Source organism: Anopheles bellator, chromosome 1, assembly GCF_943735745.2.
Source record: "Anopheles bellator chromosome 1, idAnoBellAS_SP24_06.2, whole genome shotgun sequence".
Lineage (NCBI taxonomy): Eukaryota > Metazoa > Arthropoda > Insecta > Diptera > Culicidae > Anopheles > Anopheles bellator.
Genome location: NC_071285.1, coordinates 13,553,494 through 13,581,284, shown reverse-complemented (window position 1 = coordinate 13,581,284; position 27,791 = coordinate 13,553,494). Strand labels below are relative to the sequence as shown.

Below are 27,791 nucleotides of genomic sequence, written 5' to 3'. Positions count from 1 at the left end.
ACTACGACATGGTGCTCGAAATTTCGTACAAAACTAAAGTGGCCCGACACCCGAATGAAATACCCAGCCGGCAAAAGAAAGGAGCGTGGAGCTTCGTCCCGGCCTCGGACTTGGTGGCCCGGCCCAATGTGTGATAAATTGAAGCGGGACGATACGAAATGGAGAATGGATTTGGATTTATCGTGGCTCGGAACCCGATATGCCGTTTATGCCGTTAAAAGAACACCCCAAGCCCACCCGGACCCGGGCAGCATGTTTCTTGATTCGGACACAATTCGTCGCTCTTCGGTTCTGTCGATTCACGTTCGCGATTTTGCATAAATGAAACAATCGGAGACACCAGGCGACGGCCGGTGTCGCAGAGCTGTCATCAATATTGTCAGGCGATCCAATATTTATGGATTTATTGCAATGAAATTTGATATGCTCCGAAAGCTGGCGGCACGGGTGACAGCAGTGTCAAGAGACTTCAAAAATACCGTACAGCCTAATGACATTGACGGCACAATATGGTGGACACTTGTACCGAAATCTTTATCGCTTCGTTACAGTGTGTTTCGTGCCGCTCATCATCGAAACCAACGTCCGATCGGGTTAGACACGTGACAACCTTTGGCATTGCTTCGTATTAGGAAATTTTAAAGGATCGAAAGCAAATTATTACGATACCGTGCCGTGTCCAATTCTTCTCACGTAGGTTACGCAAAGCACCGCATAATCAAGCATCTCATCAACCGTTCAACCGCCCCTTTGTTTCGCCGGGACCTTTTTTCTTAGCTTGCTGATGATCTATTAAACCATCATTTATTCTTCACAACATACGCACGTTTTTTCATGTTTTCGTGTTTTAGGAAGCGGCACTGTTACGAAATACCGTCCCTCTGGGTCGTCGGTTCGCCTGAAGCTTTTATAATGAATACAGTCGATTAATGCTCATTCACTCGTCGACGTCCGGCGGGGGGCTCGACTCGATAATGACCGAGACCGGGGCAGGTTCGCGTTTCCCACAGCATACGGCACAAGATTTATCGGAGCCTGCGACGCGCTTCCATTCATACGGAATCCTTGAGCAAACGCAAACCGGTTTTTTGGTTCATTCATAAAACACAGTGCCAAGATCTCGGTTCCCCCGCTGGTGGGGTTACCCAAAATGGGCCCAAACTTTCACAAAATCGATGCCCGAATTTTGCAAAAACCCTCGGTTGTGTGGCGAGAGGGACACATTCGATTGCACAACCGCCAATGGGTCCCCTGGATCATAATTAATTCTTAAGCGAACGGCTGAGCTTCTGAATTCCCGGCTGGCGCCAGTCCTAACCTCATTTAGCCTCACGATGCAGTGCACCTACTATCGCTCGAGCGCAGGCCACCCGAATGTTGACTTAACGCTTCATTATGCAGAGGACACTCGATACTAATTCTCTGGCTCGTAGCAATGGTGGTAATCGAATTTCGCGTCAGCCATCGGCTAAGAGACATGTAACCTTGGCCGGCCCAGGGTTCGAGTTCAGGCGCAAGTGAATTAAATCGAACCGACATTATCCGGCCAGGGGATTACGTGATGGGGAGGGCGCGTACGCGATCGTTTAGCCGCTCGGTTTCAATTAGCCCCAATTGGGGAGTTTCACCGAAGGTTTCGGGAGCCTACCACGCGCCACGTCGATGTCAGAGGCTCGAAACCATTCGATTTAAATTCTAGTCCAATCTAGCTCCAACATTTTTAAAGGCTCTTCCCGATTCTTCGCCCAACCTGAAGGCCTCTAATAGATGCAGCAATTTATCGGCGCAACGCAGTGTCCAAAGTTTCGCTGCTGAAAATGTTCACAAAATTCAGCACAATAAGCCGAGCCAGCGATTGATCGTCCTTCCGTTTTGCCAATCGCCATCACTAATCACAGCCACACGCGCGACACACGGGCTCTTTGCAGGCTTCGGCCGTCATCCGCCTTGGTCCAGCCGAGGCAAAAACCAGGCCAACAGCAGATAAGCTTGCACTAATCGACCCCGGACGGGGACGGGGCGTTTGCCGGGGAGCTAGCTTTCGGACGTCCGAAACTTCCGGATGGCCTGTATCGAGCCAGACCAGACGCTTCTTGCGTCAGAGGCTGCTGCGCCACACGAGTTGACATGAAATATTCATGAATTAAATTTTTTCTCAATTTCCCTTCGGCACGCCACAGGACACGGCCAGAAACCGGGGGGTTGCCGGTTTTGTGTAGGGAGCCACTACTGGCAACCGGGGCCCAAAATTTATCGCCGAACCGTGCACTGACCGTCCTACGACAGAGAGGCAGTCAGAGCTCCTAGAGAGGGTAACCCTGACAGCATCCGCCCCAGCATCGGGCTCGGTTGATGCACATTTTTAATTTAGATTGTAATCAATACACGCGCACGCACGTACACATCGGCACACGACACATACAAATGAGCGGTCCGCATCATCGAAAAGAGTTGCTGTTTATCATGCGACGAATCGGCTAGCCTGGGTTTATTTTTTATGTCGGGACATGATACAGCCCCCGCACTTCGACCGGCGCCATCGATGGCTGCCCCGCGCCTGGGAGTCGGAAAATATTTTTCCATAACGGCAGCCTCAGCGTAAATGCAAAACCGGAAGCGGTATGCAAAGCACGCAGCAGCATAGCTTCAATGAAATGTGTGGCCTGTGGCCCGGTGCCTGGCGAGAGCTTTGGATGATTTTACTTGGCACTCTCTGGATTGGCACATACTTTTAGCACGCACGGCTTTTGTGAGCAGAATTTAGACTGCGGACTGCTCGATCGAATGGTGATCGAAGCATAAAACGCATGGGAAACACGCACGCACCTTCCAATTAGTGCGCCAGCCAGTGAAGTGCACCGAAAACGCTGCATCCCAACGGTCAGGCACGGTCAGCAGTCCTCATTGTTGGGGGCTGTGTTTTTTGGACTATTTAACACTCGTTCACCGCGAGCTATTTACGCGCGATCCGGTGACCGACAGACCGACGGTGTGAAGCCACGACCACGAAGCTTAATGAAGGGCTTCAGTTTCAATTTTAGAATCTACAATTTTCAGCCAAAGGCCTGCTTCAGGAGACCTTCCTTTTGTGGAGGGCAAAAGTTTTCTGCCAAAGAATCAGAGCGCTCCATTTTAAGGGCGCACGGCAAAAATCGCACGTAAACCGCGAAACTAACGGCAGATTTGTGGTCGAGTGCGACCTTTTTTTTTTTTGCGACTCGCCCGATGTGCTATGAATAAATTATTCTATTTAAAAAATCAAACGTCCCCAAAATGGTACCTGTGGAGCATACGGTGCTGGCACGGTGCCAGCATCAAACTACGGTCCTTAAAACGCGCGCACGTCAAACATGACACCACACGACCACCGGTGGCCACGCGCGGCTCATGCTAGGCTCCAAATTTAATCATATTAAAATTTGAAGTCCTACCCGGCAAAAGTTTCAACGGCACCGCCGCGGGACCCGAGCGCTTTCGTAGTGAAGACGTCCTGGGACACGTGATTCGTGAGTGAGTGAGTGAGTGAGTTCGTTTTTTTTTGTTTTGGTCGACGTCACCGCGAGTTGATCGAATCACAATTTCACCTAATTTCAATCTGTGGCGCGCCTGTGACATCCGGCCGTCGTGGCACGTGTGGCGTATCACCTCCCGACCCGGTGAAAACATATTTTGTTTTTCCATTCGCTGCTCCGTCCGTGTCTGTCTGTGAAATCCCCTTTCGCCCGACACTGACACCGGTTGGTATTCGATAAAAATATCCTTGATGATGACAGCGAAGAATTTGCGTAATTTTTGCGTCATCCCTTTCCGTTGCCATCCCGTAACCTGGGCCGATGGTTCCTCCCCGTTCGTGTGGATCCTTTGCGCCCTTCGCGAAGTTTTCGGTCCGATGCTCGATCCCATTAAAGGATACCATGCCTTGAGGGAACTTACTTTAAGGCGAAGAACAGCAAATGGAAAATTCTTAAAAACTCGCAACCTCGGAAAAAGTTTTCCTCTCGGTCCGCGCCGGAAACCGGATGCGGCTACCGGTTTTTTTTTTCTAATCTGATAGCGCCTTCACGTGTTCATTATCCAGATTTTTCATTATCCTTAATCAGGCTCCCGCGCCTGATTCAATACGCGGGCAAGTGAGCCCTCGGGACCGTAAGCCCCCGAAAGGTACCGGAATTTTCGGAGCAACGCAAGTTGCGTGCGCTTCAAAGGCGCGTGATGAAATATTCACCCACCAAATTATCGCTTACTTCATAATCTCCGCGCACACCGAAAGACGAATCGGTAAATGATCTGCTTGGCGCGCGCCCGGAAACTCCTTAAATGGAATAAGCAAATCGTTAACACGGAAGATAAACACAACTTCTTTGCCTACACGCGTATCATTCGCGCACCGGTGGATTGCATTTCAATTTGCAGCCCCAAATCCCGACCCGGCCGGCCACGTTAAATTGTTCCGCTGTTTCCCTATCCCGTGTAGGCCGCGCGCAATCTTCCGCAGAACACCAGAACACACGTGGAGAAGAGCTCGAAGGCCCGCAGCAAGGAAAAGTGAGACATCGAGCAAACGTCCTCCAGCTTCTAATCGCCTCTCGCGCGGTCCCACAATTGTTTCGTGTGCTCCATTCCGCGAGGTGTTCCGTAGAAAGAAAAATAAAACTCCCCAAAGCGAGCGAGGCAAGGTACGCCGCCCCAAATCGTTTGAATATTTAAAAAGCATTACAACTTTTTGCTTGGTGCGCGAGCGTTTGAAGTTTTTCCTCGGTTCCAAGGCTCACAGGGTCGTTACACCGCGCCGCCGGGACGAACACGAAGCGAACGATTTTCTTTCGCATCCCCGGAGCCCCCACCGGCACACGGCGATGAGCACGGCTCTACACGGCGATTACCATAAGATTAGAGAATGTTTTCTTCTTCGTCTTCGTCGTGCCCCGAAATTGCCACTGACAGGCCCCGGCCGACAGGGCGGGCCAAGGCCGATCGCTGAACTGAAGTGAGTCGAATTGAAACATCTCACCTGCAGTGCTTTCTGCACCTCTCCACGTGGCGAAATCCTGGAGACGACCTCGCCAACGAACGGAAGCCTGCCTTCGGAGCGATGGAATGGAATGAAAACTTTAAGCACTGCTGCTGCGGCTGCTGCAGTAAATGAAGTGATGAGTGACCGGATCCACCGGTCCCGAGAACCTTCTGGGTCGTTGGGCAGTTCTGCGAAAAGTTTCCAATTTCGTCCCGGCGGGGGCTCACGTGGTCCAGAACGCCACGGCTAATCGCCATTATCGAGTAATATATTCAACACCACACCGAGCGAATGAGGCCGACGGGACGCTCTCGTTTGCCTCATTTGCCTCACAATTAATCAATTGGCTGGGGCGGACGATGGATGGCACAAAAACCGGTAACGGTATGTAAGGCATTAAAGTTTTTTTTTCTATCGTGACCAGGGTTTTAATGGCCCCACGCCGCGTCCGTCTGTCTGTCGGGGTGTAATTAAAAATGGAGATAAACGTTTGCGCAATTATTTGCGAGTTCGCTCGGGAGGCACACCACGAGACACAAATCATAAAAATGTTAAATTCATAAAAAATCGGTGACGGATGATAAAAATCGCCCAATGCAACGCGTGGACACCGGAATCTAATTGCACCGGATTGTGCGGCGAAAAACTGCGGGAACTGAATGGTACCGGCCAATAATTGCTGGTCAAATCACGGTGTCCCCATCAATCGGCCTGTTTTTTTCGGTTCCGAACCGTAGGCAAATTTGCATAAAGTAATTGGTTATCGCATGTTTTTCGCTATCAACAAACAAACAAAGGCAGAAGGAAGCAACGGTAAATAGAAACATGCCAACGCCAAGCATAAAGGGACGGCAGTAAACAAATCAAACGGAAAGAGTACTTTGGTTCGAAAGTAAATAAAGTATGTTTCAATAAATCCAACCACGAGGGGGCCACTGCACATGGATCGATAATCCGTTTTTTTCTCCCACTTCGAACCAGGCCTAGTAACGGCACTCGATGCTTAATTGAGCATGGAATTGAGAGTAGTGCTCGGGTTTGGAATCGAACACATAACTTTTTATCCGCCCAAAAAGCCCCCCAGAGTACGGTTTCTAGTGGCAAAAACAGTTGCACTTCGACGCGACGAAAGCCCATTGATTCGCAGATCACCTCACCGTGCTCAAATAAGGAATGTAGCTCTTGTCGAAAAGTTTTCCTCTTGGCACTTGTTTTCCTTTGTTGGATCTTTCCATCTTGACAACCGCCAGCGAAGTGGTACTCAGCATCAGAGAGTCGCATATTCCCGTCACACCGAATGTCGTGTGCCCCCGGACGGTACTCTGCTACGGAAATAAAGGATAACAAACTCCTGTGGAAAATCACCTAAAAACTCTTGAAGAAGAATCAGACTTATCTTCGTTCCGGGGATCCGCGCCCCTAGAGAAAGGATGGCCCATCCAACCAACCAACCACACCGGGCATGCATTACTAATATCATGTACTTTTCATATTTCAAGTAGATTTTGGCCATAGAAAAAGGAAACTTTAAAACTCGCTCAGCGCGCTACGACTGAATGGCCAAAAAGCGAGTTGGCAACGCCAACCGCCTATCATCGGGCAACGGGCCCTTCTCTCAACAAGGGCAAAGGATTGAAAAATATGTTCAAAGTCGCCTGCTGTCAGCTCACAGGGCACAGGGCGATACTACTCTGTCCGCCCGGATGCTATCCTAGGCATTCAAAACGGGCTACCGGCGCTGGGAGGCGATCCGGGCTATTCACCGGCCACTCGACCGGCTCAGCCGGCTGCTCACGTACTTCACGTAAGATAAATTACGACGGAGCCAACAAAGTACTCGCTCGCCCGAGACACACCGGGCAAGATAAAGTTTACTTGTTATTAAATAATTTCAAGGAATTTGCCGAAGCACGGGGAACGGAAGCTCCGGTGTGCGGCCTCGGAACTTGTCTCGGCTTCGAAAGGCCCGGCCCGGCCCGGATCTTGGAGTAGTTGCTGCGCCATGGCGGACGCCATGCGGTGGCCGGAACAATGGCTGCAGCAGCCGCCCCAGGAATGCAGCCTGCAACAACGAGAGGCTTATCTTGTACGTGTTGAGGGCGTAAGAGAAACTATTTCTTCATTCCGCGCCCGTCCACAACGTGCTGGGGCTCTCCCGGTGCAATAATGCTGCGCCCGGACGCGGCTCCTGAATCCCTGAGTGGCTCGTCTCACGTGGAGCCGGTATCGTGTTACAGCAGGGTTAGACAAGGTTTTGTCAACGAAACCTTTCGGAAAATACAATCCCGGGATAGTGTATTCGAACTAATACGCTCAATGGAATCAATCAAGGTCTAGGTGAACAGGAAAAAAAAATCCGCTCATTCAACCTGATATAAAGAAGTTCTTTGGCCCGCTCAGCTCTCAAGCAGCTGCCTTGCTAACGAATACCTTTTGCATTTCTGCAACTAATTTCATGCCTTTTGCCATCGCTTTGATAGCTTTCTACCGTCTACGATCATAATAATAGACCTCGGGTGGCACGGATGGCGCACATCAGCCCGGACGCCCGGTGCGCCACAACAAAAACCCCCGGCACGGGGCACAATAAATACTCTCAAAATCCTCCCAAAAGCTCCTCGTAACTAATGAACTTTGTTCGGGCGAAGTTTGGCAGTTTTTTTTTTCTTTCTTTTGCTCTCCAGCTTCTACCAGCCACCGGGCGGCTCCATCAGCGGCCGACATAGCAGAGGAGCATAAGAGACCCCAGAAGGGACAAGAAAAGCACAAAACAAATACGACCGCTGTCTAGCCGGGGGTTTCGAGGGAAACCGACCAGCTCTGCCTGCCAACATTCACCGGGAGCTCCGTTTTTCTGACCCCCCCATTCTATTTCAGCCACCCAATCGCATATCTGGAATTGTTCCAGCAAACCATGCGGACCTCTTCGAGAGTCCTTTTGGAAGGTTCTTCGATCCTGCTTTTCTTTTGTGCCGAGTTTTCTATCAAAAAGATCGGTTACAGTGCGCGAAGGTGCAGTTTCATCGAAGCCAACCCTACACTAGACCAACCTTCTGCTGGTTGGGCTCCAAACTCCACTCATTCATCGGTCCATTAACGCCAAACGTTGTGAAGCATCATATACCGGCCCCCGGGGCTGGTGATGCGTCCTTACGCAGAGAAGGAACCATAGAAGGGTCCGTGAAAGGACTCGCTATCTGCAACCGATTATCGACCGGAACACGAACGCAGCTGACAGCAGCAGCAGTGGCAGAAGCGCACACACATTATTTATTGGCACACTGCGGACGAATTATCGGAGGGCCATCGTCCCGGGGCCGGTTGATGATAACACCCCTAGCAAAAAGGGCAGCAACTACTTACATATCACGGTCAGCCTGGCGTTGGCACGGATCGCCGAGTTGAACTTGGCCGGCCCGACCTGGCACTGGTACTCGGCGTCGTCCTCGATCGATGCGTTCGATATTCGCAGATTGTAGATACCCTGGTTCCGGTCGGCCAGCACCGAGTACCGCGGGTACCCCGGTATCGTGTGGGAAAAGCCTGCAGATGGGAGAGCCAAAAAGAGGCCGAAAGTGAATCGCACTGTTCCTTGGCGCCGAAAGCCATCGGTGACTCAGCCATTCGGTTGCAACCGTCGTTGCTGGACTTACCCAGTGCGAATCCATCCTTCGTCCACTGGACGGCCCCGACGAGATTGTAGATCTCACAGCGGAGTAGCGCCTCGGTACCCTCCAGTACCTGCAGATCGCGCGGGACGATGCGGAACTTTTGCTGTGCCAAGCATTCCAGTACCGGCAGCACTGCAAAGAAAGGGGGATAAAATACACAAAAAATTATTATTAAAACGTTTTTGTACGAATCTCGTTCCGCTACTCTGCGGCCACTGGAGTCTCTCTTCTCGTACCCTAAAATTCCCGCGGAGGGAGCATTCACTTACAATAATCTTATATCGCAGCTATTAGGTCCATTATTGATGAATCACTGATTAGACAGGACACACAGGACACGACAATCCTTGGAAAAAACCCATCAGAGCTCCGGCACTCAATAGAAGGCACGAACGGCATGGAGTTTTTGTTCGTCCATCCATCGGCCGGTGACGTCAATGATGATTGCTCTCCATTTACACAACGATGTGCGTAGCAACGTCAATAAACTAACTTCGCCTTTTTTGGAACCCTAAAAACCATATGCTGCCCCCCAATCGCTACGGGCTCTCGTCAACAAAAAAGAGCCCGGGATGAGCTCCGAAACCGAACCCCGGAAGCTGGATCCAGATCTGCTGCTGCGGCTGCTGCTCATGATGGGACAACCGTGTCTGCGTGTATTTGTGTCCACTTCGTTGGCCACCGAACCGAGGAGCGAGCTTTAAAATTCTCTTCCCAACGGCAACCCACCCGATAACGACCACGTAAATTCGGTACGGTTAGGCTGACCCAAAAAAAGAAAACCCATCCCATCCGTTTTCAGTGGGGGGACCCGTGTTGTAAATTATTTCGCTTAACCACTGGTCACAACAGCCCATTTCTGTTTTTTGTTTCCGCGTGTGCGTTGTTTTGCGCGTGGTCCGTAGTGCTCATTATCTTTTCAGTCACCAGCCCCCGGTGCGCGTCTCTGCGCCGAACGCAACCTGCACCGGAAGTTATCATTCAGCAGCAGCAGCAGCAACAACGACGGTAACCACCATCCAACCCTGGCAGCGTGCCAAGAGGCCACGGCCAGTGGTCGACCCCGGCGCGGAACCAGAAATGTCAGAAAAGAATTTCAAATTTCTGAGGTGTGTTCGATTCCAGGCGGTTCCACTAATATCTCGCTCCGGTCTCTCCGGGGCCGAGCTCCCGCTGCTGCTGCTGCTGCTGGCTCCGGTTCGGTGGTACGATATCAATTAATGAATGACGACGATGGGCCGGCCACAGGCCGATTTCGTCTTCACTTTTTTTTCGCGGCCCGGTTTGACATCCGGTCGGGACCGGAAACCGGTTTCGAGACCGGGGCCGACCGAACGGACAGAACGAAAGCGTCCCGACCCGCCGGGGAACCCGCTTTCGCTAATTGAACGATTATTCTGAAGGGTTCGCCGTGTCTTGGCAAATGGCAAAAAGTGCACCAGTGGTGGTTGTGAAACGTATCGTTAAAATGACAAAAAACAATGGGAAAAGAATGAAAAAGGATTGAAGGATCAGCGATCGCGGTAAGAAATGGATCATCTTCAGATCACAGCTCAACAGACTATAAAAAATAGTCCGTCGCGATTGGAACTAATAAACCAAAGATGATGGAACGATGATATTCACTAAAAAGTTAAGAAAACGGTTAAAATTGTGTTGAAAAAAATAGCACAAGATTAAGGAAACAATAGACCAAGAATATGGTTCCAAAGTTCTAAAGTCCAGTTATTCAAACGCAATGGGAATTTTTCTATTTAAAATAGATTCATTAGTTCTTTTCACTGGTGCTGCCTTTTCCAGGTTACTCTATTGTGTTTCAAAATATAACATCCTTCCACGACATTCTCGCACAGAATTGGATTCCTACAGAATCGGATGCCCGGAAGCAGGGTAATCAACACACAAGTTCACGGACTCACCGTAAACTAATACAGCGAAGATTATAATTTACATCACCGAACGCAAACCGGAGAACGGGAGCGGGTTCTGGGCACCACAATTTGCACAGAACCAACAAAAAAGGGTCACCGAGCAAAGTACACCCTCCCCAACATGTTATGCTACGGAACGGCCCGCAGGAGAAGTTGCACCGGTGTTGTTGCTGCCGTTCGGAGAACGCAACCTGGGCAATGTGTTACATCCGTCCCCGGGCCGGGCCGGACCAGATCGAGCAGAAAACAATGGGCGGCAATGGAAAGCACGGCGCACGACAATGTTATCTCGGACCGGCGGCGGAAGGCGCCTGGGAAAGTAATCAGCATGGAAATGGATGGGCCAGTCCGGGAGTGCTCCGCATCCGTCGTAATGAAACCGTAATAAGTCGGCAGCAGACATTAGGCCCCGAGCGGTGATGCAGTTATGCAGCAGCCGGTGGACGCGCAACGCATTTCGGAACCCGCTCCGTTATCTCCGCAGAGCTGCCGCAGCCAGAAGTCGAACGAGAAGTCGCGCAAGAAGGTTCCGCAGTTCCGAGGGCGCCGCGCTATCAGAGCGCGAGAGCATTAATTTTTATTCCATTTCCCAGCAGCCCGGGGGGCGCCCTCGGTCAACCAACGGGCCCCAGCCAGCCAAAGCACGGCCCGATCCGGTTTTGATTCCCATGACCGATTCACACGGGGACCCACGGGGTAATTTAATCATGCAACATTTCATATGCACGCGGTCTCCGACGGGCTAGTTTGCGGTTTTCGGTTGCTTTCGGATGCCCGGTACCTCGCTCGACAGCTCCTGCGGCGCAACAAGTGTTGCGGTGGGTCCTTGCCACCCGAAACCGAACAGCCGAAAAAAGTGGAGTTCGATTTTCGAGCGAGAAAGTAAACCCTTCGACCCTTCGACTGCCAATTACGTGGTACGCCAACTTCCGTGCGAACGGGCCACGGGCGGCCCATGAATGAACGTAGTAAGATCGATGGGTTGGGCCGATCGCGTGAATGAAAGCGTTCCCGATTCCGGTCCTGCGAAGAAAACGAACTGAACGGGAAGGAGGCGGGGGAAGGAAATTGCAATGCCCTGCACCAGCCGACCGCAGATCGCCATCCGTGAAAGCGCAATCGCCGGAACGACGAAGCGGACGAACGGGATAATTATGTTGGGCAAAACGAAACAGAGCAACAAGAGCGATCCCCGGTTACCGGTGGCGTCTTGAAGGCTTCCTTCGCAGGAAGGAAGGAAGGAATCCTCTCAACGCACCTGAGTGTGTGCGTAATCAGTGCAGCACCCTGCGTTTCCCACGACGATAAACTTCGATGGTGCGTTGCCATCCCGGCGATCCCAAAGGGGCCTGAGAAAGTCCCTCGCTTTTTGCGCACAGTGGCCAGTGGCGATAATGATAGGCTACGCAAGGGCCTCCCCGGTACTGGTGGTGGCGTGAAAAAATCATTTCCCACCGCGCAAAGGACAGGCGACAGAGGAGTTGTGGTCCAAGTCTCAAGGAATCAAGGAATCGGGAACCCCAAATGGAGCGCCATTAATCGAATATGCAAATTTTGGGTGGCTCCAGCGGACATTAAATGCACTCTCCCGCGGTCCCGAGATTGCGGAGTAGTAGTTTAAAATTTAATTGTAGCACAATTTTGCAGAACCACGCTGCTCTGGACCGATCGGAGCTCTGATTGGAGCACCCGAACAGGGCGCTCACACTCTCGTTGGCATCCTAATTCCCTTGAAAATGTTTCGATACTTTGCGTCCAAATTGAAGCGTGTGTTCCAGCGATCAAAACCAAAAAAAAAAAAACATTCCCCCAACCGGCCCAATACCGGTTCCAGGTTCGGTTTATGATCCTGCCCGGGGCCCCGGTTCATATCTTCGTTCATTAATCTTCGCCCCTACCCGTTCCGATCGCGGTGTTGCATTCTAAACCGAACAAGGAATAAATTTATGGCCAGCCGATTAACGATCTCGCTCACGGCGACCTGACTGCCACAGTCTCACCAAGTGCCATAGGAAAAGCAATCAAACTAATATACGCGCCCCGAAATATCGGTAAATTTCACACTTTTCCAGCCTCGGTCCAGGTCATCATTAGAACCGATTCAAACACTTCCAGCGACACAAACGCCCATTCCCACCTGCTGCGACCCCTCTACCGTGAGTTTCTGTGCCACAGACGTCTCATTAGCACCGCTGGAGACACCACAACCTGGGCATCAGGTCTCCGGTCGATCGGAATCGATCATTAGCAACCGAAGAGAAAGAACCAACAAAAACCGGATCATCAAGTTGGCCGGCCGTGGACCACGGCGGTGGTGTAGTAATTTGCTGCACTTGTTCTTGTGTGGAACCTCCGCGCCCCGAAAACAGCGCCCCAGAAAGGGACCATCCAATCGTGCGCCCAACAAATCCCTGTCCGGCTATAAAGCTATGCTTCTTGCCTAGTCCATCTCTCGCTCGTCCAGTCCAGCCATTACGATCGCTTCTTGTTTGGTTAATTGGAAGCTTCTAATTGATTTGGCTTTTATTGGTTGTAAAATTAAACTTCCGAAGCCCGAGAACTGGCCCAAAGATGGTCTGAACTCCATACACGCTCGGTTCGGTTTGGATGCTCGATCTCCACACACGCGTCTATCGGAGCGTCTGATCCGTATTAAGCGATGGCGTTAATTTTGTAATGCCATGCCAGTGCCAGTGTCGAAAGAAACCCTAATCGACACAGAGACTGGCGGTTGTCTTAAATGCTGCTCGAACCGATTCAAGCGCGCTGCGCTGATTATGTCGTTCGACGATAAACATTACCAACATCGCTGCTCGGCGTCGAGAGATCAATTAAATGTAATCTGGCACACATCGTACCGAGCGGTTCGTATTGCTTTCTTGGCGGGTCTGACTTTGTACGCAGGGCGCAGAAAATAAACGATCAGACCGTCGACAAGAGTTTATGAAAATGGTTACATTTACGATTACCCGCGGGTTCACGTCAATTGCGGCGAATTATTTCGAACGTGCCGCCTCCAAACCGTGAACACAATGTTGTAATGCAGCGAACAGCTACCTAATTCCATTCCAGCTGCTGCTGCTGCTACCAATCCACGTTGCACGATCTCTACCGATTCGATCACCTTACACCATTTGATCGCGACTCGGTAAGGTCAGCGAAACGGGCCGTGTCTCTAAGCTCTAATCCCCGCCGCTGCTAGCTGGACAGCAACGAGCGTGAAGCGAGCGTCCCACTCAATATTCATACACCATTCCATTAGGGGGCACACGCATAACGGACTTTGATTTATGCTCGACCCGGCCCGACCCGGCCTGGCCATGAGCCGTGCGCGCGAGTCACCATCATCCCGCGGGTGATCTGCGTGGTCGTTACGGATCCACACCGAACGGATTGACAATCGCCATCGGTGGAGGAGGTTTATGGGCCACTTTTTCAACCCAAGCATCGGGGACACAGAGTCTTCGCGGACGCACCGTGCGTTGGCAGAGCCTCTCTGCTTACAGCGGATCGAAAAGCTATTGCTTAATTTGTGTGAAATTCATTAGTGACGAAACCGGTGAATGGGTGACCGGTGATGAGAGACGACTCATTTACGGACCGTGTGTCCCTAATGTGTCTTTGCAGCAATTAGGCTTCCTTTTTGAGTTGATGCATTTTATTGTCCCATCTTTTTGTTTCTTATATGCCGGAAAGACATGACACGAGTTGATCAGTCCGCAGGGCTTAGGGCTCAACAAAGGGGCTTCCGAGCCGAGCTTTAATAATAAATTTCCAGGCGTACGAACCGACGGAGAGAGAAAGAAGCCCCCCAAAAAGTATCGAGGAAAGCAAGATTAATGCGTTTTTCTTTGGATCTACCCCAAACAAACCAAAAAAAAGGGGTCCAATCACAACAGATAAAGACATCAAACCGCGTCTTGGGTTTTTGTTTCGTTTCGAATCCTCACATATCACCGACCGATGGAGGGCTGAAACGAGAGCCAAAGAAAGATGGACTCCCCGAAACCCCGAACAGTCCCGCGGCTCTCGGAGAGCTCGGATGTCGGAAGGGCGCGAGTGATGCGATTATTAATTTCCGGTTCGCCCGTCAATCGGATCGGACGCGATCCGATCGCACCCAGTGCGTCGAAACGCACGGCCATCCCGCTGGCCGAACCGAGGATCCTTCTCTCGCCGGGCATCGGTAGGGTTTCCCTTCGATTCCCTTCAGCTTCACCGTCCTCAGCAGTTCAGCTCTGGCGGGTTTCAAATTTATATCGCCCTGGATATTGAGTGGCCGTTCCGGACGAACGATGACACCGATTTCCCGGCCGAGACTGCCGGAGGTTCCCAGGATTGCAGGTTCGCTCGTTGTGGTTTCGTTTTTTGGGGTCCCCTGGTTTTTTTTCCCAACACTCTAGACACTAGAGCATCGCCCGATCGGTCAAAACCACAGACCTCCAGAGCGGGGCCAGGCTCCAGCCCCGAGAGTGGGAAGTAAGTATAAATCTTCATAAATTTGTCAAGATGAGCGTAACGGGCCCCCCGGAGCACCGCATGGCCGGGGAGTCTACCGTAAATCAAACGGGCAATCAACTCATAAATTATTGTGCGCCTTCGCGGCCTGCGTAGAACAATGGGTGGCTGGCCACTTCCTAGACCTAGCAAGGCGGAGACAGTGTGTGTCCAGGAATCAATGGCTCGCGCATCAGTTGGCTGGCTGTGCTTTTGACAACCGGGTGTCATCTATTTTGGCTATCGCTTCGTGTCGGAGAACTGAATCCGGCCGCCATTATCATCATCGGCGTCGTCGTGGCAAGTGTCCCGCTTCAGTTCTCGTTCCATTTCCAAATCTCGCCTGCTGGCCGCTGGACCTGGGCGCTGTTGTCTTAAATTTTGCAGCATGTGCCGCGCTCCGCACCGAAACAGGTTTCATTTCCTTCCCACCATAAATGGCATGGAAACCAGTTCCTCCCCGGCCGTAGTTGTTTTGTTTATTTTCTGTCGTGTGGGACTCGCGCAGAGCTGCGGAGGTTGGCGGGACGACAGTTCTCAAGAGTCACCACCGCAGGCGCAGCACAGCGCTCAACTCCTTTACGTAGCGTGGCCGTCGCAGTTTTCATTCATAAGTCCAGCGCGTCCACCAGAAGCGAATCAGTTGCGGGGGGGAGGGTTGAGCTCCGAAGGGTCCCAACGCAGATTGTCCAACACCAACACAAGCGCAACAACGTCAACGACGACAACGACGGCGAAATCCGAGGCAAAACAAGTTCCGCAGATGACAGGTCCGTCGAGCGTTAAGATGACCAACGAGAGGGAGAGACCCGGGGGGCCGGGTTGAATAAATATAGGTATGTGCAGAGATTGTTTTTTTCCACTCCACGCTCTCTAGCCCCGGGTCCGGTGACGACGACGTCGCCATCGCAGTCGCCAGGAACACCGGAGAAACCGGGAAACGAGAGAAATCTGTTTCACTTCTCAGCGGGGCCGGGTTTTTGCGCGCCGCCACGTAATACAAAACGAGTTATCGGGCACTCTGGGGCTCGGGCTCTGCCCTCTCGGATGGCCTGATTCTGCCATATCACAGCCCAGGGAGCCCATCTACCTCGACTGCCGGCGTTTATTATTCATGTGAACAACTGACGCCTGATGCGCGCGGGGAACATGCGAAGGAAACGGAGCGAACGAGGGAAAGAGTTGGACCGAGAGAGCACCACACATACATACACACGGGCGCGCGCCAGGCCAGTCTCCCAGGGGGCCCTCAGATGAAGCCTTAAAAGCCTCCATAGGGACACCCGACGCGGCGAGCGGGGCACGGCGTTGCGGAGACTTCCGTTCACCGCAGCGCTTCCATCGCCCGGGGCGGATCACTCTGGCGCACGGGAGAGGGCCTGGGAAAAGGCGGGCGGGCGGGCGCAGCCGGCCCCCGGGTCCCGCCGGGTGCGTTCAGGTGTGTTATTACATTGTACACCCTTCTCCGTCGGTTCTCTTTCGCTCTCCCGATTCTAACGTCATTAATCGGTTGATCTTGAACCCGACGGAACGGACGGATCTCGCGCGGCGTTGCTCCGCTTTCGGTTCTTCCACATTCGCTCCGGCTCCGCTCGCTCCTCGGTCTGTGTCTGCAGGTGCGACTGATTGGTTTACTTCAATTCTTCGATTTCCTTTCGGTTCCTGCCTTCATAACGCGCTGCCTGGCTGGCTGTGCCCTCTAATAACCTCCTGCTTCGACGGCTCTCTCGGTGTGTCCGCTTTGGCCGGGACTTCGTCGGTCGGCCCGGTGGCTTGTTCTGCCGAAAAAGGAAAGGAGACCCCACCCAATTCGGGCGTACCGGAGCGCGGCACACGCAGCCTCCACGCGACGATCATCTCTCGGCGGCCGGATCGGCACACGCGCCATGTCTACTTTGCCCCCCCCCGGGGGCACCCGAGGCCCGCGAGGCACACAGACACATTCACGTGGAGGTAGGTTTGACAGCGCACGTCGTCGCTGCCACACGACGGCCTGGCGCGGCGAAGACTTCGACTTCGACTGAAGCTGTATCTGGATCTCCGGTTGCGGGCTCCTCTATCGGGGGCCCCGTTGGTCGTTCCGACGGAAAAGTGGCGCACGCGGAATTGAATGTCTTTTCTTTACCTCTTTTTTTGGACGTCATTGCCCTCTCGCCGGGATGTGCGCCGTGTGTGAGTCACGTAGCCGTAGTGTGTAAAGTGATATCCAAAAGACAGCTTCGGAAGCCAGTTCACTGGGCGCTGTTTGCTTTTCTCATTTATCCGTCCCAAGACACGAGATGTCCATTTCGGGGGCAGAAGCGGAATGGAATCAGCCAGCTCAGGGTGATAAAGGAACAGGACTTGAGAGAAGGACTTCCGAATCCACTGCCCATAAGTAAGAATTTGTGTATGGAGTTATCAAATATTGATAACCAGGCCGAAGATTGACATTAAGAAAGAGTTTTGAGTGTAACAATCGTATCAATAGGCTACTGTGAAGCTGATGAATCACTAGCTGATGATAGCTGATGAATCACTGGTGACAGCCTTACCCTGCATATGAAACGTCAACCTTCGGGAATCGAACTCAAGCTGCCAAGTGGCTGTAGCGAAACACTTAAACTAGGCGTGGACCAAACGCCCGGACCTTAACTAACCGAAACATTCGATCGTTTAGTCCCGTTTGAGGACAACCCTTTGATTATCTCAATCAAGACCCGTTTCAACCTTTGAAAGCGTCACTGTCAAGCCGAATCCACGGCAGAATCCATCACGCAAAGGCCTCGATCAAAGCACGCTCCAGGTCGCGCCCATTAGAACGCGAACGCGTAGAAGAAATCTAGGTCCAGAGCGGAGTTAAAACAGAGTGGAACAGGTTGGCCGGCTGACGGGGCCACTAAGCCGCTCACCGAACGAACGACGGAGCAACTGAACTGTAGCGAAAGCTGCACACAAGAGTACGATAATTACGTTGGGCCCCGAGCCATCGTAGGTTCTTCCGATCTGTTGCGGCCAGCGCCAGTCGTCCGCCAGTAGCCGTAAATAATTAATCAAACCCTTGATTGCACATTCATGTACTGTTGGGCTCGGCAAGGCTCGGGCAGAAAACGGCGGCCATCGGCGGCGGTACGACTTCTTTCGCAATTCGCAAGCCCAAGTGGTTCTGCAGCACAGCGGTCCAGGAAGAAGTAACCCAACACGGCGAGAACTGAATAACATCATCAACGTCGCTCGCTCTCTCGCCGTGCCGCCCGTTTCCGTTACTCCACGGACCGCGTCGACCAAGAAAGAGAGAGAAATCCGGTCCTATGTTGGCGTGCCTCAGGCACTTATCACGCATGTTGCCGATGCGAAGCAACAATCTCTGTGTGAGAGTGTTGTTCCCCTTTACGGCCTATTTAAATCCTTCCCGACAACATGGACGCGGAGTAGAGAAATATGGATTGAGGCGAACAACACCAAAATCCACACGCCCACACGGCACCCTAATCCAACGAGTCGGTAAGTCCCGTTTCCGGGGAGTTCCAATAGTCCAAGCTGTTCATCTTCAGCCCTTCGACGACTTTAAGCCACCAGCCACCAGCGTGGCTCCACGTGGTCGATTGACACGTTCGGCTCGTGGCTGGCGTGGGCACACCGGATCCACCGGACTGTGGCCAACAATATCGAGCTGACGGGATGAATCTTTCTCCGGCTGTGACTGGGAGGCCATCCTACGCACAATAACGATATCGTTTCGGAGTCGGAGAATCAAACCCGAAATCCTTCCGTCCGCCCATCGATCGGCCTGCCCAGAGTGTGGAGTCGGAGCTTCATCAGGTCGCCAGCCGACGACGCTTCAACGGACATTGTTGTTCGGCCCTAGCCGGCGTGCTGCGCTCCACTTATCGTAAGATTAAACGGATCAAGGTGTAAGAAAATTGATTGAAGTATTTTGATGCTAATGCCGCCCGGCCACGCCAGATGGTCGTCGGGACGGCCCAACGGGGAACATGTGTGTGCTTCCAGGTCCAGGCTCGGACTGGCTTCTTTTTATGCTGATCACCACTTCACGGGAGTCAATCGAAAAGCGATAAACCGGCCGCGGTAGCGTGTGGAGCAGTCAAAGTGGCTACATCTTAATCACTGGCGGGCAGCACCGATTACACCGGGTGGTGGAGTGCGGCCAGTAATTGTGTGGTTAAAAATTAGTGTTAGCATCGTTTGGAACGACTGTCACAAATCAGATTATGGGCCGGAGTTCTCGGCCCAGCCCAGCCCAGCCCAGGGTACTTATGTTTTCTATCACGTCAACGGCTGTAACGGCACGAGGCTACAAATGTTTCGATTGCCTACGAACAACGCCCCAACGCTTGGCGATGGCGTCGGTTCAGCAGTTCGTGAGAGCCACCCATAAAACATCGGTTCAGGGGCCCGCGCGGACACACACCATCAGCATCGAGTTCGAAAGGCTCTGATCCTGGGACACCGCGACCGCCAGGGGTGGAGCCTATTTCTCGCCCTTCGAACATCGCGTCGAGTGGAGCGATTTGTTCACCTTTCCGATGCCCACGTGCCTGGCCGCACCTGGAACAACATTTCACGATCAAATAAATGGGCCCCGGTCCGTGGCCGAGTGTTTGAGTTATGTCACCGTAGTTTAAAGTGAAGCCAACCGATGGAAAGGGAAAATCCAAATAAACAAAAAGTACGAAAACTGATGAACTAACCGGGAAAGCGACACACCGCCGCAGACTTATGGCAATATATCCGCACACTTAGCGGCCGCGGAGCAATTTGAGAAAATTTCCCCAAGGACCAAGGCTAACCGGTCGGGTGGCCGCCGTGGACAAACTAAACAGTAAATCGGAAAAAAGGAACGAAAAGGACACTCGACATCGGCAAGGCATCAGCTTGCAACGAAAAGGTCAACAAAGCCGAGTGGAAAGCCGCGAAGGAAAGCGGCGAAAATTCGCATGAAAGGCACTTGGGTGTGAGACAGCAGCAGTGCTGTCGGAAAATTAAATTCAATTAGATCCGGCCCGGGCTGGCCGATCCGTCCCATTCCCGCTGTGGGCTGTGGGATGTTTGAGGCCCCCGGGCACCCCATACGGGGTGTGGTCAGCCGAGTGATGTGTGCACTGGAATGACAAAAAAACGCGAGAAGCTCCGGGTGAGCCCGAGTATGCAATGCAATATATGGTGACTTTTGATATCAAACGTCCGAACGAGAATGTGATTAAAAAATATGACAAAAATAAGCATAATACATTTCAATTTAGATACATACTATGATTTTTAGTATAAGCATATTTGTATAAGAATTTGTGAGAATCGACAATTAATTATGAGGAAAATTGAAGACCACAAGATTTGAAAAACCAAAGCTTCAAATTTCAAACATATAAAAAAAACTATGGCTGCAAAGAGTTGTACCAATACAGGAGATAAAATCAAAATGTTGTTTAACTTTCATAATTTTGCTATTAGAACCATAAATATTCAACATCTTTAGAGAGCGAATTGAAAAGAAAATTTACGCATATGGACTTATATTATACAAATGTTTAAATGATTCACCAAAAACTTTTTTACGCCAGCTATTGTGTAATTTATTTATATATTCATAAGTTCTTCATATTCACAAACGGGCTGGTATATTATAGGCAAAATAATCCGGTAGAATATATAATTACTAGAAAACAGCTCAAGAAGATACGGAATGGAAACGAAGACAAGACAAAGGACATGGCTTCTAAGAATAGGTAATATGTGAAGCACTTAGGAGACACAGTGCTTAATACCAATTTTCGGAACGAACGTTGATAGGAGACATTTCTTTTTCTTTTTAATTAAACTTTACCGTTCACTCAAAATGGGCCACACAAGGGAGGAAAAAACGAAGTCTCCTTTCCGTATGGAACGGAAATGGAACGGAGCTTCTTCCCCGGGCCCGGGAGCTTCTCATCAGATCAAAAGTGTACTTCCATAAATATGAAATTTAAAAATAATACACAAAATGAAGACTCCCACAGCATTAATTTAATGCCCTTCTACTGCTGCCCCCGACTCGGAGACCCCCGCTCCGGCGAACCTATTTCGCTTATTGCTTCCACCGACCGACCTGTGGAATCTGCGCGTCCGCTCCGAAGGACGAAAGAGAGAGAGCGAGAAAACACAGGCCGGATCGTGGAGGAAAATTGCGCTCCGTGACAGCTTCGCCTTGGTCCTTGGGCCGTAAAATAATTTCAACAAAATTAAACGACACCATAACCGCGGATATTTCGGACCGGGCGCCGGACCTGGCGGAAGCCGTCGATCGTTGGACCGGGGGATGGGGATGGACCGCAGATTGGATGGGATTCCATCATTTGATAGACGCCTCCTCACCCCCCACCGAAGGTTCCGGTAGCCCCGCGGACATACCAGAGGGGTTCGAGCCAGGAGCTGAAACCGCACGAAAAATCCGCCAGGCCGAACCGAAACGCCATCTCCTGGCCGAAGCCTTGCGCCGTGGATGGCTTCCTGCTATTCGCCTGCCTTTTCTCGAATGTCCCTTCGAACGTCGCCATTCTGTCACTCTCACAATCACAAGACCACTCTTCCTTGCGGGAGGGCTTTACCACCGAAATGAGTTTCCTTTATGGGCAAGCTCGTGAAGTGAACGACTTTTCGTCGGGTGGCGGCCTTTGGTAAATAGAAAATTGTCACAATGGCCTAATGAATTAGCCGACATTGGGAAAATCGATACGATTAAGCAAATTAAACAACCCATCTATCCGGGGGTTCGCCAAATGAGCCGTTAATATTGGGCTTTTGGCAAAATATTGCAAAACGACTCCAATTAACCTTGTTAAGAAATCGTTCGGCACGAATCTCTAATACCTAGAACCTGGTGAACGCTTCAGTAAGCCAAACGTCTCCATCAGCACACGGAACCGTGCCTAGTCGTGTGTCGCCCGTAGGCCAGTGAACGTAAAAATGGAAATATTTATGTTATCCTTCCAAGCCACGGCACGGAACCAGTTTTGATTAATTGCCAGGCTTTTCGGGCAAATGTGGCCTCCACGCACACAAAACGCCGGACTAAGCTTGCCGAAATATTCCACAACCCACTTTCGTTTGGTCGTAAACTTTCCTAAGGATACAGCAACGGGCCCCGGTTCACATTTCCTCGCGCAAGATTCATTAGCTATACGTCACGGCGCCGTTCTTTGTGGAGTCGGACGACTCGAAGCTCTGCACCGAAAACTCCGAACTTTCCGATGCGAGTTTCTGGAGAATGCCTTTTTAAGTAAATTAAAGGCCAATCTGTGCTCGTTGCCGACGACGACGACGAAGTCGTCGGTCGCGCAAATCGGAACATGTTTCGTAATTAATGAACTTTTGCTTTTAACCCGCGTCAGGTGGAGCCCGGAGCCCCGAACAACACACACGACGGCCCCCCCCGGTGGTATGTGCCGGATATCCGGCCTCAGGTGCCCGCAGGCCGGCTATTGTCTGGCTGTTGGTTTAGAGCGGGTGCTCCAAAAGTTATCGCACAGTTTTCGGGACCCGCGAAACTCGGCGACTTGATAAGGTATTTTCACCGTTCGGCGATCGGAACGGCTTTCGCCCGAGCGAACCCGGTGTAAGGAAGTTGGCCGGTGTTGCTAATGAGCATATGTTGATTTCACGTCTTCCACGCCGCTCTTTTACGATAACTGTAAAACAGTTTGGCATTACTTAAAGAATAAGAGTTTGAGCAAAAATGGCACTTTAATTGTGAACTAATTGAACATTGTGCCGCTGCCGATAGCGGCCGGGCCCGGGTTTGTAATGAAATCCCGATTACACTGGCGCCTGGTGCGCCTTTGGGGGGCGAGAATTCGTTTATGGGCCCCCGCCCAGCAAGGAGCACACACCACCGGAAGCGGACGCGGCGCATAAAACTAAGCATCATCTGCATTTCATATTGCCTTTCGCGGAACAAAAGTTGCGAAAACTCCCACCATTGTGAGCGAACTATTCGCCGAGAATTCTCGGGTCGGGCAGCGAGTTCTGGTCGGGTGGGGCTGGAACGACAACATGGAGCGTTGCTTCGTCCGCCCGTTATGCTTCGCCGGCCCGCCATTTTGTGCTCAGTGGTTCTGCAGCGTTACATTTTTGTTATATTTAATTCTTTCGCTTGCCCAGCCCGAGCTAAACGTCTTACTGCAGCTGATGGTGCTTTTACCTTTTTTCCCATTCGAAAGAGAGAGAGAGAGACCGCAAACCGTAACAACCGTTTACAGGATTTTCTTTCCCTCGTTTCGGTGGGCTCTCTGACGACGAGACGACGATGGAATCGAGAAAACAATCCACTTCACGGGGTCCACTCGTTGATGGCGCAGTTTCCCGCGCTGGCGCTGTAAAACTTCCGCGACCAAACCCGAAACCTGGCTGACCGGCAGGAGAGCTGCGGGACCCCCGAAAAGCTCCCATCATCCGCGCACAAATGTTCCACGGGCGGTCAGCGCCGTGCCGTGGTCTCGTTAACGACTTAATTTTTCTTCATTTAATTTATGGCTAATTGTTATACTTTTTTCCCATCATTAATCGGAGGAGCTCTCGGCTCGGGGCCCGGTTCCCAGCGTTTTAAAGCAGTCGTCCCGTTTTGGGGCGCGATTGTGGTGTTCCCTCTTGGGGGGTTGATTTGGGAAGAGCGAAGACAGCAAAACATACCACCCGCCTGATGCGGTGCAGATTTTCCTCGCAGAATGGTTAACAAAACTTTAACACCAAACACCTTCTCGGTCGGCACCCGTTGCTAGTTGTCGAAGCTTGAGGGGGAAGCCCGCCGTTCTGTTTTCCACCCCGTTGGCACTTTTGCCGACTTTTCGATCGGAAAAGCCCGATAAGACTTAGAGAGAGGCCTAGCACTCGGGTTGAGCCAAGAAATTACACCAAGGAAAGCGAAAGCGGAAATCTTTGACGCGGCACGAAGTCGGGTTGACAGTTTGCCCGGAGGAACCGTAGGAGGTGCTGTGTGGCAGCTGCGTGAGAATATTAGCAGACGATTTTCGGTCGTCGTCTTCCGCGAACTCTCAACCTTCCTCTTCCTGAGCTGAGCCGACGCCTCCTGACAGCTGTCACGGATTGGCGATAATCTGTGGTACTCCATCATGTTTCGGTGAGAAAATCGTCAAAATCTTCCCAAAATCGTCTGCCCGGTGGGGGTGACACTTTTACGGGGCGCTGGACAGAGCGCCATTTTCCCCGCTCCACACGACGACCCCTGCTTCGTTCGGTGTGCTTGGCGTTGGGAATTACAAACTCGTTTAAGCAGGTGGCAAATTTAACCCAACCACCGGAAGTCCCACATTGGCTTTCCAACCACCCGGACGGTGTGGGGCCGACCGCCCGCCCCGCAGTTCTATTCTACCCGGGCCCGGGGTTCCTTTTCCGGTTTTTGTGTCCGGACTAACTTTGCACCCGGCCAAGACGACGGTGCTGGGGTAACAGCTGCTGCTTGTGGATTTTTACACACAAACGTTCTTCGCCAAACCGGAGCAAGAGAGAGGGCGGAGAACGAAGAACTTCTAATTGGATTTCCGTCCCAACGGTGGCCACGGCCAAGCGGAAAACTATTTTTCTCGCCGACTTAATCCCAAGATTAAGACCGATTCAAGTTCGCCGAGCAATTCTATTTAACGAAACAATTAAACCGTTGCTGCCGCTGGCCAGTAACAGTGGCGTAGAATAAATACGCGGGGCTCCAATGAAGTTACTCGCGCATTACAAATTGGCTGAGAAGTTGGCTGAGTTATAAATATGCTTTTAAAGCGGACCCAAAAGAGGCCGCAGCCACATTTACAAGACGCGGAACAGGTTGTTCGCGTTATTCGAAACCAATCTCTGTGCCATTCTTTTCGGCCACGAATGCCGTCTCTCCCACGAGCCATCCCAATCATCCTGACAAGAAACATCGTAGTGAACCCCGTTCCCAACGGAGAGCCAACGTGGACCACATGCGTGGGACACGACCGAGCAACATGTTTGGGTTTTTCCTTCCGAGTGGAAAATCCCAAACACGCACCACTGGGCACGGCAGGACAATGTTGGTGATTGATTGATTTGGGCCCTCGGTGTATTAGCGCACGCCCGAACCAATTCTCAATGTCCTCGCCAGGGCTCCCCAAGTGGCGGGGAAATTGAATTCCTTGCGAACGGCGAGGCATAAAATTGATTGGCCCAAACTCTCGGGGAGGGCCTCGAGACACGAATCGTCAAATCAACGATATTAGCGCTCCGGTTTCGATAGACGGCGCGCACCGTTTAACAGGATTACACCTGATTGTGGAATTTGACCGTTCCCGGCTTTGAAAACTTCAAATTGAATTGACCGGCCGGCGTGCTCAAATCACGGTGACCGGCGACAACTAATTAGTAGACTTCAATTTTCGTGACTCGCTGGCAACGCCAGATCGTATCAATCAGTTCCTTCCGTTTCGTGGAAAATTCTTTATCTGCACCGGGACGCGGCGGTCCAGTATTGCGGACCGCCAAACTCCATTAGGCGCCGAGTGGCCGAGCCGAACCATTATCATAATTAATTTATCTTAATCGAACGCTTCCTACGGGCGGCGAAGGATACTCGCCCACACGCCCAGCGCTCCGAAGAAGACACTTCGACTGAACGGAACAATAAAAACAAATGCCAAAGAATTAGACCCGGGTGGCCATTAAATTGACGGAGCGCCCTGTTTTTGGCCATTTGGTTCCGCAGCCTTTAAAGACGGCTCGGCAATCGAATAAAAGCCGGCGACCGAGAAGCCGTAAAGTTGAGAAACTGTCATAAAACGGCCACTCCACGGGCGGGGCTGGCGGGCGGTCGCGCGCGCAAATCAAACAAAACTCGAATCCAAAACACAAAACTTTCCCCTGCGCGGAGGGCTGGGACGTTGGAAAAGTTTGGCCCGGGTGGGCGCCTTTTTCCCAGCGAACGGCACGGGCCGCGCCGGTTTTTAATTGTTTATCGCGCCCAAACAAAACGGCCACCACCGGAAAAGCCGAGCCTCGGTGCCCGAATTTTCGCCGAAAAGCACATAAACCACTCCGACGGGCCAGAGGGGTGGCACGGCTGCTAAGTTTTCCCCGCTTGGCGATCGCGGGAAATCGGAAGATCGGAACGGTGTCTAATCGGTGGAATTTTCGCACAAAGCCACGCTCGGCTTTTAAGATGCGTTTAATGCATCGGAAGGGATGTAAAATAAATAAAAACAACTTTGTCGTTGCCTGCGCTGCGCTGCGCTGTGGAGAAGAGATTTTGGCCACCCGAGCCCACTATCGGAGGCGCACAAATTGGCCGTCGTAAATTGGAACCTTGGCTGCCGGAAAACCCGAAGCCTCGCCCGGGGAGGACAATTGGGGCCTTCCGCAGGAGCGCCCAACTGATGGCAAAAGTTTGTCGACAGACAGCCGGCCGAACGGCCGGTTTTATTTCTCGTTCCGAACTGTCGTCCGCAGGCCTGACTTGGGTGACGGGACTTTGGGCATTCGGCACTACGGACTACTGCAGGAGTCTCAGGAATTAACTTCATTCCTTCGAAGCGGAAAGTAGCGAAAGTTTAGATTTTTACTTTCCATTTGTTCCGGGCTGCTGTCCGGGCTGAACCCATAAAGAAGACATCGCACAGTAGCAGGTCCGACGAACGGGAGAGACAGTAAAAGGCAAAGCTGTTGTGAGTGATCAGGAGCACCAAAGCCATCGAACCATCGTAATGCAATCATCGTTTCTGTCTCTTTAGAGCAAAGCACCACCGACCCAACGCAAAGGATAAAGGAAAGGGTCCTAAGCCCCATTTAAACTTTCCGTACCGAAGAAGTTAATCGCCTCACAAAAGGAGGAACTCCGGATGACTTTCTTGGGCGAGCATCCTAACTCACGTTGGACGCCCGTCAACCGAAAGTATTCGATCGACAACCGCATCGCATGTTCGAAGCTATTCCTACTATTTAGTCTCCAAACCGGCACCCGCACTAACACAGACACGTCTAGGGCCTAGGGCAACGTGCAGGGTCGACATTCCTGGGACCGACGGTGCTCGCCGGTCGACATGACATTCATTAGACAGGCAGGAGCGCCGACAGTAATCCCGAGAAATCCGTGACAGAATCCGCAGAATGTAACCTTCACCTCGGTGTGCGCCCGCGGCAGGGACACCAAAAAGGACCTACGCCACCGGCAACCAACGGGCAGATAGTTGGGATAGCTAGACGGCAACGGGAACCACGTGAAGCCGGTCACTCATTTTTGGGGCCCCCGAAACGCTGAACAAACTATCATTCCAAGCAGAAACAGGGGGCACACCACATATGCGCATCACTAATGGCTCCGACCGAAAGGTGCTGTTTATGAGAAATAAATCTTAATAATTGTAGATCACAGCGGGTCGGGGATCATCCACGGGGAGGGCTGTTAACCCACATCGGCCCATATTGGCCGGCGGAGCTCGATGGAAACTGATTCCAATTGGAAAGCTGATAGTATCATCACCTTTTCGGTTATGTTTTTCTCGTTTATCGTGAGAAGTGGAGAAGAGCGCGGTTGAGGTTGTTGTTGTGGCAGCCGACGGGAAGATCTATGCTCTTCCCCCGGTTTCGGATCCGTTCGCCATCTGTTTGCGTCACACAAGCCACAAGCTGGGCTCCCGGGCCACGTACGAGGTTAATGGGTGCGCGGGCCGTTTTCTTTCG

The 27,791-nt window shown here is 51.8% G+C and overlaps 1 protein-coding gene across 1 annotated transcript in view; it reads right to left on the bottom strand.

Annotated features, from left to right (window-relative positions):
- LOC131215074 (nephrin-like) overlaps positions 1-27,791 on the bottom strand; it is a 47,299-nt gene that overhangs the window by 13,655 nt on the left and 5,853 nt on the right. The window contains exons 2-3 of the mRNA XM_058209449.1: positions 8,668-8,817; positions 8,378-8,557 (exon numbers count right to left, since the gene is read on the bottom strand). Of these exons, the coding sequence (XP_058065432.1) occupies positions 8,378-8,557; positions 8,668-8,817 (330 nt within the window). The remainder of the gene's footprint in view (positions 1-8,377; positions 8,558-8,667; positions 8,818-27,791) is intronic.